General features: G+C 46.1%; 1 protein-coding gene across 2 annotated transcripts in view; it reads left to right on the forward strand.

The window, feature by feature from the left end:
* PABPC1 (poly(A) binding protein cytoplasmic 1) overlaps positions 1-14,907 on the forward strand; it is a 200,111-nt gene that overhangs the window by 122,942 nt on the left and 62,262 nt on the right. For both annotated transcript variants that reach the window (XM_033933124.1, XM_033933123.1), the window contains exons 7-9: positions 1,967-2,104; positions 2,188-2,283; positions 14,442-14,714. In XM_033933124.1, coding sequence (XP_033789015.1) covers positions 1,967-2,104; positions 2,188-2,283; positions 14,442-14,714 — 507 coding nt within the window. The remainder of the gene's footprint in view (positions 1-1,966; positions 2,105-2,187; positions 2,284-14,441; positions 14,715-14,907) is intronic.

Genomic DNA, 14,907 nt, shown 5'->3' on the forward strand with positions numbered 1-14,907 from the left:
TTTCATGGGCGTTCAGTAGAGATTACTGGCATAAAGACCGTCCTCAAAAATATGCCTGAACACCAAGTATGCACCAGCCGGTACCAGGAGGAAAATTTAGGAAGAACGAGATAAAAGAAGCCAGGCATCAGTTCCCCAACACTTATGATAATGAAGGTTCACAAAGATGCATGCTGACAGAAAATGAATATATATAGATTAGAGTGATAGAGCATACATCAGGCTGGCCAGACTGATGGAGAACTTCCAAAGAGTTCTGAAGCACTGGTCCCGGGAGCCCTCTTTTATAGGACTCTGCCAGCTCTGGCCCACCTTGATGCATGTTACATTTCACATTTTCATTGGTTAATCATATTTATTATCTCATTTATTAATCTAATGATTGGTTAACATGAGTGGTACTGTGTTACCACACCCCTTATGATCTAATTCTACCCTGATTTCCCGTAAATGTCCTGTTAATATACCAAGCCCCGCCTCCGAGCACCTGGCCTAATGGTTTTTAGCTCTGTGGTTAGTTTTTACTTCCTTACATCCCTTGTTCTTACGCTGCACAGCCCAGTTTCTTGATTAATTTCTTACATCAATCTCTGTGTCTTCCTGTCCAGCTGTGTTTTGTGGTTGACCTTTCCTTCAAGAAAGCAGAAGTGTCTTTCAGAGCTGACAGTTTGTTAGAGTTTGTTAGTCAGAGTCCATTTTTACTTTTTCAGCATTCATTTTAGGCTCCATCCTTATTGGCCTGTTTCTGCTTAAACGGGGGAAATTTCAGGGGTCTTCACCTGGTCTCTTCTACACAGGACTTCTATACCCTTCCTCACTTGTACAGTAGAATCTCAGTTAGTTGGTATTCAACCAACTGGCACTCTCACCCAACCGGCAAAAAAATTGCTGGGAGGAAGAAAGTCTCCTGAAGTGGCAGCGGTCCTGAGCCATGAACCCCCTCCCTCAAACCTCAAAGCAGCAAAAACAACATCAATCCTGAGCTATAAACCACCACCCCTCCCGCCCTGAAGCACCAGCGCGGCAACAGTCCTGAGCCACAACCCCTCCCCCTCAAGCTCTGAAGCAGCAGAAACAGGCGGTGATCCTGAGCCGTGAACCCCTTCCCTCCCTTATGCGAAGCAGCAGGAGGCAGCATTCAAAACAGGCTACTTGCAGCCAACCCCTGCAGGTCCTTTCCTCTGATGCACGACACATGATGTTTCAGAGGAAAGGCCCTGCTGGGGCTGGCCATGAGCAGCCTATTTTGAGTACTGCCTCTTGCTACCCTGCTGCTGCTTTGGGTGAGGGATGGGAGGGAGAGGGTTCGCGGCTCAGGACTGCCTCTTGCTTCTGCTGCTTTTGGCCTGGAGGGATGGGAGGGAGGTTTGCAGCTCAGGACCGCTGCTGCACAGGTGCTTCGGGAGGGAGGGGGTGAATTGAGATCTGAATTAGACAAGGTTTCTAATACAGCGCACTCAAGCAATCAGAAAAACAGTTATCCGGCATCCACCAATCCCCATGAGTGCCGGTTGACCGAGATTATACTGTACCAATGTCCTTTTGCAATAACTTGATAATCTGGTGGGTATAATGAATTCTGCACCCCCTTCCCTTCACACATCCATGACTCAGTTATACAAAATATCAATATTAAATTCAAAAATTAAGTGCGCTCTCATTCATAGAGCAAGGCAATATTCAAAATATATATTGTATCTTGTAAGTAAGTTCATAGGAGTCCAAGACAGCACCAACCACCTACTCCCTCTAATTCTAAACAAAATATTCTCATGATGTTCCTGGTAATACATGAGAGCCAATCCCTCACCAACGTTGGTAGTCTTATACAAATACTGTAGAACATCTTATTTCTATGGAATTTTAACATATAGGATTGAGCCTAGAATGCCTTGATTGTTGGCTTGATTGATAAAATGTCTATAGGGTGCCTGCATGCTGTTAATCATGTTTCTCTTTTGCCAAGGCTGTGGATGATATGAATGGAAAGGAACTCAATGGAAAGCAGATTTATGTTGGAAGAGCTCAGAAAAAGGTGGAAAGGCAGACAGAGCTGAAGCGTAAATTTGAACAAATGAAGCAAGACAGAATCACCAGATACCAGGTTAATAAAGGCAGAATTTAAATTTTGCAATTTTGCTCTAATCAGAATTTTATCAGAATCATCATATTGGTTTTTGATTTTAGGGTGTAAACCTTTATGTGAAAAATCTCGATGATGGTATAGATGATGAACGCCTGCGAAAAGAGTTTTCACCCTTTGGTACAATCACAAGTGCAAAGGTAATTTTATTTTCTGTAGGAACAAAATTTAAATCCAATAGTTCAGTTGATTATGGTTATTGTTGGGAAACAGTTATAAAAGCTACTTTTCTAGTTGCCTAGCACTGTACATCTGAAAAGATTATAATTAGCCATGCCTATATCTACTTCTGACACAGTTTACTTCTAAAATTTCTGCTAAAATATTTTAGTACATACAAATACAATTTTTGACTAAGATCTAAGTTTTTAATGTGAAAGATACTTTATTCCTGAACTTGTGGGTAGTCCATCACTTCTCACTAGAGTTCTTGTAGAGATCCTCATTAGCATTCTTTTGTTCCGCATCCCATCCCTCTGGGCTGTTCTCCAATTCCTCAGTTGTCTCTCCAAGTGAGAGTGTAGGAGCCTGTTTCTTTTTCAGTTAAATTTAGTTTTTGTTTACCGTTTGTGAGGGTGCCACTGGCTTAGTTTCCTCTAGTCCCTCAGGGGGTGTTAGTGCCCAAATGGTGCAAGGACCAGAAAAAAAGTCCAGTTTTGAGTCAGGGAGCAGCGCATGTGCGCCTCCAGCTAAGTGGTGCTACAAAACCCCAGAAAGGAGTTTGTGAGCGTCCACAGGGGTCGTCTGGATGTCCTGGACAGGGGTTTCTTCCTGAACTTATTAATATGATGTTTGAAGCTTACATGGTTAATAAAGGTAATGTTTGTGGGTAATATGTTATGATCTGACTGGGTCAGTTGGCCAAAAATCTGACTGGGTCAATTGGCCAAAAACATTAAAACTAATAGATGATAAGGGAGTCAGTGACAGTCCTGGGAGTAAAATTGGACCCAGGACTTACAATGAGTTGCCAAGTAGTAAAGACAGTGCAAGTATGCTTTGCACAGATACATTTACTGTATCGTTTAAAACCAATGCTGTCACCAGTTGACTTTCGTGCTGCTATACAAGCAATGATTTTGTTGCGGCTGGACTACTGCAATGTCCTGTACCTGGGAATAACTAAAACCAGGTGCAGAGCATTGCAGGTGATCCAGAATGCTGCGGCTAGATTGTTAACCGGAATGCCAAAATAAGAACATATTACCCCATATCTCCAACAACTGCATTGGCTACCAGTTGTATTTAGAATCCAATACAAAGCAATCAAGCTATGTCATCAATTTTTATATTGACCAAACAGCACAATAGTTAAAGTTAAATTTTCTGTGAGAGTATAGCCCGAACTTCAGATTGGAATGGTGTATATTCTTATCCCTCTTAACTCTCTTCACAGTAAATAGTACGTTTATAGTTCCTCAGAAGTACCCCATAGCACTCATACAAATTCATTGCGTCAGGCTTTATGTACTACTTCCTCACCGGATCTTCCATACTTTGCTATTAAATTTATAAATACTTTTTTCCACCTTAGTGTATAAATAGTTTAAATACTTAGCTGTAGGAAGGTCTGGAAGAAGGCCTAGTGGTTGGTTTCCTGAAAATTCATATTGTGGGCTCTTGTGTTTTGAGCCTAGGATTAATAAGAACACCGTACCCACACATCCAGATGAGGCCAGGTTTTTGAAAGGTGCTTTGTATCTCTGGTGTGATAGCCTTTTCCATCATGGAATCAATCTGTTCCTATGGCACTGGCTTGAGTGCCCTATGAACCTCTAAAGCAAGCTTCTCTGATGAATCTTACTATCATAACAGAGTTTTTGGTGGCGATTACCTCCGCCCCATGAGTGTCAGAACTGCAGGCATTGTCATGCAGAGATCCTTTCCTCAGAATTCCGGATTCAGGCATGATCATGCGAAACAGTGGGAGAAAAAAAGTGGTCGCCATGGGTACGGGGACAAGGCTATTCACCGCCTCCCTCCTTCCTAACGATCTCCGCTGACTGTGCATCTCCCTCCCTCCCTTCCCTTCACCTTCGTGGCGATTTTTCATTTTCTCTCAACAAGCAGCTGTAGCCTTGAAGTTGTGTGTGGCTGCCAGAACATAAGAACTGCCATCTCCGGATCAGACCTTCGGTCCATCAAGTCCGGCAATCCGCACACATGGAGGCCCAACCAGGTGTACACCTGGTGTAATTTTAGTCATCCATATCCCTCTATGCCTCTCGTAAAGAGATGTGCATCTAGTTTGCTTTTAAATCCTAGAACGGTGGATTCCGCAATAACCTCCTCTGGGAGAGCATTCCAGGTGTCCACCACTCATTGCGTGAAGCAGAATTTCCTGATATTTGTCCTGGACTTGTCCCCCCTTAGCTTCAGTCCATGTCTTCTTGTCCGTGTCACATTGGACATTGTAAATAAATTTTTTTCCTGCTCTATTTTGTCGATTCCTTTCAGTATTTTGAAAGTCTCGATCATATCCCCTCGCAGTCTCCTTTTCTCAAGGAAGAACAATCCCAGTCTCTTAAGTCGTTCCTCATACCTTTTATTAGCTTCGTTACTCGTCTCTGCACCCTCTCCAGCAGTTTTATATCCTTCTTTAGGTTGGGAGACCAATGTTGGACACAGTATTCCAAGTGTGGTCTGACCATTGCCCTATAAAGCAGCATTATAACTTTCTCTGATCTACTCATGATTCCTTTCTTTATCATGCCTAACATTCTATTTGCTTTCTTTGCCGCTGCCGCGCATTGTGCCAACGGATTCAGGGTCCTATCTATCAGTACGCCCAGGTCCTTTTCTTGTTCGCTCTTACCCAGAGTTGCACCTGACATTCTATACTCGTGTTCCTTGTTCTTTCTGCCTAAATGCATTACTTTATACTTTTCCACATTAAACTTCATCTGCCGTTTCTCCGCCCATTTCTCTAACTGACCCAAGTCACTCTGGAATTCCTCGCTATCCTTCTGCGATCTGATTGCCCGGCATAGCTTTGTGTCATCTCACTGGATGTGGAAGATCTCACTGGATGTTCCTTCTTCTAGGTCATTGATGAAAATATTAAATAAGATCGGCCCAAATACTGAGCCCTGGGGCACACGCTAGTCACTTTCTCCCAGTCTGAGAACTTCCCATTTATGCCCACTCTCTGCTTTCTGTTCTCCAGCCATTTGCCTATCCATCTTAGTTTATCTCCCTCTATTCCATGGCTTTGTAGTTTCCTGAGAAGTCTTTCATGTGGAACCTTATCGAACGCTTTCTGGAAGTCCAAGTATATTATGTCCACCAGTTCTCCACTATCAATTTGTTTGTTCATGATCTCAAAAAATTGAAGTAAATTCGTCAAACATGATTTCTCTTTCCTGAAGCCATGTTGACTGGCTCTCATCAGGTCGTGTGTATCCAAGTGCCGGACTATGTTATCTTTAATCAGTGCTTCAACCATCTTTCCAGGGACAGACATAAGACTCACAGGTCTGTAGTTGCCCGGTTCTCCTCTTGATCCTCTTTTGAAAATTGGCGTGACGTTTGCTATCTTCCAATCGTCCGGTATCTGTCCAGTTCTAATTTACAGGTTGGCAAGTTTTTGCAAAAACTCTCCGATTTCAACCTCTGACGCAACTGGAAACAGGAAGTTGCATCAGAGGAGAAATAGTGTATTAGTTATGTTGAAAAACCATTTATAAACAAACCCCTGCCAACTGAAGATCCTCTAGTTCGGCAGCCAGAACTTTGATTTATAAAATGACAATTGTATAGAATATTGTTTCTTTTTATACTTTAATAAAATAAGTTCAGTATAAAACTATTCCAGGTTTGTGTGGGTGGGATCAGATGGTTTCTGGGGACGGGGCAGGGACGGGGACCGAGCTCACAGGGATGGGCGGAGACAGGGACAAATTTTTTTCCCTCTGTCATTCTCTACTACATGGTCCCATCGTTCTTATTGAAAGTGGTTTCCAGCTTATCATATCAATCAAGTGCAATTGCCTGCCTTCACACCCTCGGGATCTAGGAAGAGTGATAAGGTGCTGAAATTGTTGGATGTGTGCAGAGTATTACTGCAGTATCTGGAGATTTTGGACAAATTTCAATTGTCGGATCATCTTTTCATTCTGGAGGGTGCTGCATGTAAAGGCCGACCAGCCTCAAAACTGACCATTTCAAGATGGATCTGTATGGCCATTTCTTCAGCCTATATCAGAAGCAGAAAGCATTCTGGACCTATATCTGTAAAGGCACACTTTACCAGAAGTGTGACTTCTTTATGGGCAGAATCTTCAGCGGTGTCTCTGGAAGAAATTTGTAGAGCAGTCACATGGTCCTCTGTCCATATGTTCACAAGTTCAGAAATAAAGTATCTATCTACTAGAAAGAGGATTACCGAACTGAGAAGTCTGTCTGTCTCTTACCATTTTGTATGAGTTTGAGAAGCCAATACAGTATGGATTGTATTGACCTGCTATCTAATTCTATTTAGGGGCATATGACCATTGGCAAAACAGGATTAAAACTGCTATTGAGCATGTAATTGAAATGAATTAAAAGAAATCAGTCATCCTATATATAAAAAGTAGTGATCCTAAAGTTGAATTCTGTGTAAAGAAGTTAGAAATGGTAAAAGATTGGGCTCATGCAAAAACTATCCTGCTGTTCCATCAAGTATTGTGTACTGTATATTGGCAATTACATGTATGTTTGTTTACTTTTATTTTTACTGTATTAACTTAAAAATGTCAAACCTGCTTGAAGCTAAGGCTAAACTCATAAATAGGTGATTCCTGAATGCTGTAGACTTATTTCTTGGCCTATTGGACCAGTGGGAAGGTTTGATTTAATTTAATAACTTTATATACCACTTAGTACCCCAAAAAAACATGATACTATACAATAAAGCTCTAAATGAAAATTGAGGAATAAAGAAAAAAAAATAATCAAATGTCATACAAAGTAGAAACAGGCAACCATGTCTTCAAATCTTACAAAATTCTAAGTAAGCAGATAGTTCTGAGACAGTTGAAGGTAAAATATTCCATAATGAAGGACCAGCATAAGAAAAGGCTCGCTCTCTGATATAAGTTTTAACAGTTTGCAGAGAAGGAAGTTTTAACAAACAGTGCTGAGATGAGCGCAACACACAGTTGTGTCTTTGCACAGTAAGTTAGTCACTGAGATATTCTGGTGACTGAAAGTGAAACACTTTAGAGTAGACCAAACATAAAAGTTTGAATGGCATTCTAACAGAGAGATAGGCAGCCAGTGTAGCTCTTTCAGTAATGGCACTACATGATCATTTCTTTTCTCTGAGCACAAGCAGGTATAACCTCACATGTGAGTGACATCATCCACAGAACTTGGTAAGGACATATGCCGAGTGTACTGTGACTTTAAATTTTAAGTCAGTGCCTATACCTTGCACATGCCAGTGAAGGAGAGTGGCATAGTGGTTAGAGCTTCAGCCTCAGCATCTTGAGGTTGTGGGTTCAAACTCCGCTTTGCTCCCTGTGACCTTGGGCAAGTCACTCAATCCTCCACTGGCCCAGGTACATTAAATAGATTGTGTGCCCACCGAGACAGACAAGGAAAATGCTTGAAGTACCTTTATGTAAACTCCTTTGAGTGTGGCTGTATAGCTACAAAAAAAGCGGCATACAAGTCCCAATTCCCCTTTCCCTTCCCACCCAACGTCGACTTGCAGAATCTGCAGTGCTTCATTTCTGTGGAGCTGAGAAGTTATCCCAGGACAAGCAGGCAGCATATTCTTAACGCATGGGTGACGTCACCGACGGAGCCCCGGTACGGACACTTTTACTAGAAAGTTCTAGTTGGCCGCACCGCACATGCACGAGTGCCTTCCCGCCCGACGGAGGAGTGCGTGGTCCCCAGTTTCTTCGTTTCCGCGGAGCGAAGAAGACGCATGTGTTTTCAACGGCCGTTGAAAAACTAATTTTTGCCTTCCCGCTCGCGTATTTTCTCACTTTTTTCTATTTTTCTTCTTCGGATTCCCTTTATTTTTACTTTAAAAAAAAAAAAAAACTCCTCGAGTTTTCCTTATTTTTTCAGGCCGGCCCCAGCGGGGCCTGTTGCCACCATACAGGCCTCTGGATTCGATTTTGCGGAGGCCATGTTTCCCTTCATGCCCCCTCAACCGGGCTTTAAGAAGTGCCAGCGGTGTGCACGCCCGATCTCTCTCACCGACCCACACAATTGGTGCCTCCAGTGTTTGGGTCCAGAGCATCGGGCTAACGCCTGCACCCGCTGTGCTACGCTTAAAAAGCGCACTCTAAAAAATAGGCAGATCCAACAAAATATTTTGTTCGGTACCGAATCTGCCATGGAATCTGCCACGATGTCGGCGGCACCGACTACGTCGACACCACCGGATCCTTCTTCGGGGTCGCTGGGCCCAGGTAAGCTGGCTAAGAAGCCTTCCACTTCTCTGGAACGCCCTCCTGCCACGGTCGCGACGCCGACCCTTCCGGCACCACACCGACCCCGTAAACGCTCCGCTCCAATATCGGTGAGTGCCTCGTCATCGGCCTCCTCATCGCCGGAGCGTAGAGCGGCACCTATGGTACCGAAGAAGAAAAAAGCGGTACCGGTGCCCCCCCTGGATGACCGCATCACGGCCATACTCCAATCCCAATTACAGGAACAGCTGCAGCAACAACTACAACAACTGCTGCCGGCGTTGCTGGCCCCGCACCTTCCGGTACAGGACCGGTCCGAGCCTCGCACTGTCCCATCGGTGTCGACCCCCTCGGTACCGATTAATACCTCCATGCCGGTACTCTTGGCTGAACCGCCTACAGTGCATGCCCGTGCCGCTGCCGACCCTTCCCGGTCCCAAGAGCGACATCGGTCTCCTCACCCGGTACCGCCTCGGTACGATCAGGCAAATCTCTCTCAAAGACCCACCATACCGAGCCTTCCACACCGAAGTCCAGACGTGCACACCCCGACGTTAGGGACCCGGACTTATGGGAAGACTCCCCGCACGGTACCGAAGAGGATGCTTCGTCGACCGATGAAGAACCCTCCATGGCCGACACCGTTTCCAAACCGGAACAGTCCTCTTTCTCTAAATTCCTTAGGGAGATGTCAGCAGCTCTTTCTATCCCATTAGAGTCCGACTCTAAAAAGTCTCAGGCTTTCCTTGATGCCCTAGACTTTGAGTAACCTCCCAAGGAATTTTTGAAGTTGCCCGTCCACGACATCTTACGGGAAACTTTTTATAAAAACTGGGAGACTCCCTTCACTGTTCCCAGGGCCCCTCGCAAACTGGATAGCTTGTACCGGGTCATTCCAATCCCAGGGTTTGACAAGCCTCAATTGCCCCACGAATCTCTCCTGGTGGAGTCCACCTTGAAAAAATCTCAGGGTTCCAGTGTATATGCTTCCACCCCTCCTGGCAGAGAGGGAAAAACTATGGATAAATTTGGTAAGCGCCTTTTCCAAAATTCAATGTTAGCAAATAGAGCAAACAATTACACCTTCCACTTCTCCTTCTACATGAAGCATCTGGTGCAACAACTCTCCTCCTTACAAAAATATCTTCCGGAACGTAAGGTCCCTCTCTTCCAGCAGCATATTTCCAGCCTCCTCCAATTTAGGAAGTTCATGGTTCGCTCCATATATGACTCGTTTGAGCTGACCTCTCGAGCATCTGCCATGGCTGTTGCTATGCGCCGTTTGGCCTGGCTGAGAGTCTCTGACCTTGACGTTAATCACCAAGACCGCCTGGCTAACGCACCTTGTCTGGGTGACGAACTCTTCGGGGAGTCATTAGACTCGACAACCCAGAAGCTCTCAGCACACGAGACCAGGTGGGACACTGGTCAAACCTAAAAAGAAGACTCCACCTGCTCGCCCCTACAGACAACAGTCTTCCTACCAGCGCAGGTTCTCGGCCAGACCTCTCAACCCGTCTCAGCAACAGTCTCGCCGTCCTCGTCACCAGCATCAACCTCAGGCTCGATCGCAGTCTCATCAGCCTGCCAAGCCTCTTCCTCCATCAAAACCATCTCAACCCTTTTGACTCTTTTCTCCAGGGCATAGCCAGTCTCCCACCGTCGCTACCTCTTCCTCAGCCTATCGGAGGACGTCTTCAGCTCTTCCTCAGCCGTTGGGAGGTCATCACTTCGGACCAGTGGGTCCTCAACATCATTCGCCACGGCTACTCTCTCAACTTCCAGACTCTTCCACCAGACAATCCTCCCATCGAGTCTGCTTCTCACTCCTCCCAATCCCTCCTCCTCCTGAGGGAGGTCCAATCCCTCCTTCTTCTCAATGCCATCAAAGAGGTGCCTTCGGACCAAAGGGGTCAGGGATTCTACTCCCGCTACTTCCTGGTTCCCAAGAAAACAGGAGATCTCCGTCCCATCCTCGATCTCAGGGACCTCAACAAGTGTCTGGTCAAGGAGAAGTTCAGAATGCTCTCCCTTGCCACGCTTTACCCTCTTCTCTCTCAACACGATTGGCTATGTTCCCTAGACCTCAAAGAGGCCTACACTCACATCCCAATCAATCTGACTTCACGTCGCTACCTCCGATTTCAGATACAACACCGTCACTACCAGTACAAAGTGCTCCCCTTTGGCCTCGCATCATCGCCCAGGGTGTTCACCAAGTGCCTTATTGTGGTGGCGGCCTTCCTCAGGTCTCACAACCTCCAGGTGTTCCCCTACTTGGACGATTGGTTGGTGAAAGCACCTACATCTCCACTTGTGCTACAAGCCACTCATCACACCATCTCTTTCCTCCATCTCCTGGGGTTCGAGATCAACTACCCCAAGTCGCATCTGCTTCCCTCACAGCGACTTCAGTTCATTGGAACAGTTCTCGACACCACTCTGATGAGGGCGTTTCTCCCCTCCGACCGACAACGGACCCTGCTCCACCTCTGTCGTCAGGTGCTCCTTCATCACTCCATCCCAGCCCGGCAGATGATGGTCCTCCTGGGTCACATGGCCTCAACGGTCCATGTGCTTCCTCTAGCACGACTCTACCTCCGAACGCCTCAATGGACTCTTGCCAACCAATGGTCGCAAACCTTGGATCCTCTTTCTCATCCCATCTCTGTGACATCGTCTCTTCAGCAATCTCTTCAATGGTGGTTGAACTCCTCAAATCTTTCCAGGGGTCTACTCTTCCATCTACCCCCTCACTCCATGACCATCACCACAGATGCCTCCCCCTATGCGTGGGGAGCTCACCTGGGAGATCTTCGCACCCAGGGACTCTGGACCCCTCAGGAGCGTCAACATCACATCAATTTCCTGGAACTCAGAGCCATGTTCTATGCTCTCAAGGCCTTCCAGCACCTTCTCTACCCTCAGGTTCTTCTCCTGTGCACAGACAACCAAGTCGCCATGTACTATATAAACAAGCAAGGCGGCACCGGATCTCCCCTCCTCTGTCAGGAGGCCATCCGCATCTGGACCTGGGCCACGGCCCACAGTCTCTTCCTCAAGGCTATCTATATCCAGGGCGAAAGGAACTCCCTGACCGACAATCTCAGCCGCATCCTTCAACCTCACGAGTGGACTCTGGATCCTCCCACACTCCGCTCCTTCTTTGCTCGGTGGGGCACTCCTCAGGTGGACCTCTTTGCAGCTCCTCACAACCATCAGCTGCCCCAGTTCTGTTCCAGACTCTTCTCTCCTCATCGTCTGGCCCCGGATGCATTCCTGCTCGACTGGACGGATCGGTTCCTCTATGCCTTTCCTCCCCTGCCTCTGATGTTGCGGATGTTATCCAAACTATGCAGGGACAGAGCCACCAAGATTCTCATCGCTCCTCGGTGGCCTCGCCAACACTGGTTCTCCCTCCTGCTCCAGCTCAGCTCCAGGGAGCCCATTCCTCTCCCTGTGTTTCCTACTCTACTTACGCAGCAGCGTCAGTCTCTACTACATCCCAATCTGTCCTCGCTCCACCAGACAGCTTGGTTTCTCTCGGGCTGACCTCTCCAGAGAATCTGTCTCAGCCTGTCCGTCGTATTTTGGATGCCTCTAGGAAACCGGCCACCCTCCAATGTTACCATCAGAAGTGGACCCGGTTCTCCGCTTGGTGTCTACTACATCATCACGATCCCACCTCATTGGCGGTGGAAACTGTACTGGACTATTTGCTCTCTCTCTCCGACGCTGGCCTCAAGTCTACCTCAATTAGAGTCCACCTCAGTGCCATCACTGCATTTCATGAGCCTATCCTCGGAAAACCTCTCACGGCTCATCCCCTGGTTTCCCGGTTCATGAGAGGCCTCTTCAATGTCAAACCACCTCTGAAGCCTCCTCCAGTCATCTGGGACCTGAATGTGGTTTTTTCTGCCCTCATGAAACCTCCGTTTGAGCCTCTTGCCACAACTTCATTCAAATTTCTTACATGGAAGGTGCTTTTCCTCATTGCCATCACCTCTGCCAGGAGGGTTAGTGAGCTCCATGCACTGGTTGCCGACCCACCTTTCACTGTTTTTCACCATGACAAGGTGGTTCTGCGTACCCATCCTAAATTCCTTCCCAAGGTGGTCTCGGAATTTCACCTCAACCAGTCCTTTGTGTTGCCTGTCTTTTTCCCTAAGCCCCATTCTCATCCTGGGGAACAGGCGTTGCACACGCTGGACTGTAAGCGTGCCCTTGCATACTACCTTGACCGTACCAGGGCTCACCGCTCGTCCTCTCAGCTCTTTTTGTACTTCGACCCTAACCGTCTAGGTCGTCCTGTCTCTAAACGGACGCTTTCCAACTGGCTTGCTGCCTGCATTGCGTTCTGTTATGCTCGAACCGGTCTTTCACTGGAAGGTGCTGTCACGGCCCACAGGGTCAGAGCTATGGCTGCTTCTGTGGCTTTCCTCGGTTCCACTCCCATCGAGGAAATCTGCAAGGCTGCCACTTGGTCCTCAGTTCACACGTTCACTACTCACTACTGTCTGGATACCTTCTCCAGACGGGATGGACACTTCATCTGTGTTACATAATTTATTTTCCTAATGGCCAACCATCCCTCCTTCCTCTCTGTTAGCTTGGAGGTCACCCATGCGTTAAGAATATGCTGCCTGCTTGTCCTGGGATAAAGCACAGTTACTTACCGTAACAGGTGTTATCCAGGGACAGCAGGCAGATATTCTTACGTCCCTCCTACCTCCCCGGGTTGGCTTCTTAGCTGGCTTAGCTTAACTGAGGACCACGCACTCCTCCGTCGGGCGGGAAGGCACTCGCGCATGCGCGGTGCGGCCAACTAGAACTTTCTAGTAAAAGTGTCCGTACCGGGGCTCCGTCGGTGACGTCACCCATGCGTTAAGAATATCTGCCTGCTGTCCCTGGATAACACCTGTTATGGTAAGTAACTGTGCTTTCTCTTCAGTATACTTTTTCATTTTTAGTGCCGCCTTTTTGTTGTTTTTCATCCTTTTCTTTCTTTTTATCAAGTTCCTCTATATCTACTGACTTTGGTTTATTTTTTTTGCAACTTTTTCATTTTTGGTATTCAGGCCACATTAAAGCCTTTTTTCCATGTGGGAGCATCGATCCTCTTTGGGTTGCATCTTGCTCGAGCTCCCCACAATATTGAGCAATCTAACTTTGCATTGGCCATTTCCCTCTCCATGTTCAAATTGATACCAAGCAGCTTCAAAATAAAAGCAGCCCAGCCAAATAAAGGAAAAAAATAAAAAGAAAGAAATGCTCTCAATGCAATAGGACTGTCTCAGACTCTGATCCACATAATTGGTGTGTCCAGTGCCTAGGTCCTGAACATAAGGACATTGACTGTGTTCTCTGTGCTCATATGCAAATGTGGTCACTAAAAGGCCGCAAACTTCAATTTGAAAAACGTTTTAGAACCATGTTGACATCAAGCATATCTGGAGATTTGGAACCTGTACAATTTCCTGTGACCTCGGCATCAGTATCTGCACCATGTGCATTGGGGTCGACGCAGCGCTGAGACTCTACATCATCGATACCTAGAGCATCAACAGAACTAGTACATAAGAAAGCTAAGGTGGGGGATGATTTTTTTAAAATTATATAGGCCGCCCCCAGTTACTGATAGATAAGCCGCGGCTAATACAATGGGGCAGCTTATCTACCAGTTTTAAAACATATATAGGAATTTTTTGCAGCCTATATACTGGAGCGGCCTATATGTACGGTATTTGCCTCAAAGCAAAAATGCATGCTCTCTTGCTTTGGTAAAGTAACTTCATAAGGCAGCAATCTAAACGCTATAATTCATAATTTCTGTCATCAAGTTGAAACTACAGAAAATACATGATGTTGTGGTTTATTTACATTCTCAGGTAATGATGGAAGGTGGCCGTAGTAAAGGATTTGGGTTTGTATGTTTCTCCTCCCCTGAAGAAGCCACCAAAGCTGTCACAGAAATGAATGGTAGAATTGTGGCCACAAAGCCATTGTATGTAGCTCTAGCTCAACGCAAGGAGGAGCGTCAAGCCCATCTGACAAACCAGTATATGCAAAGAATGGCAAGTGTGAGAGCTGTACCCAACCCTGTTATCAACCCCTACCAACCAGCACCACCTTCCGGTTACTTCATGGCAGCTATCCCACAGGTATGACTTCATTTTTTTTCTTCTGTATTTGATTCCTCCCTCCTATAGTTTTAGTTGCATGTTTTTATATTACAAACATTGGTGTCATGATTTTTATACTATAAATATTGCATCCTTTTAAAATTGATCTTGAGTAAATATATTAGTTTAGAAAAAGTACTTACTAAAGTTAAGATTCAGATGGTTTAGAAAA

This window comes from Geotrypetes seraphini, chromosome 2, assembly GCF_902459505.1.
Source record: "Geotrypetes seraphini chromosome 2, aGeoSer1.1, whole genome shotgun sequence".
NCBI classification, from domain to species: Eukaryota; Metazoa; Chordata; class Amphibia; order Gymnophiona; family Dermophiidae; genus Geotrypetes; species Geotrypetes seraphini.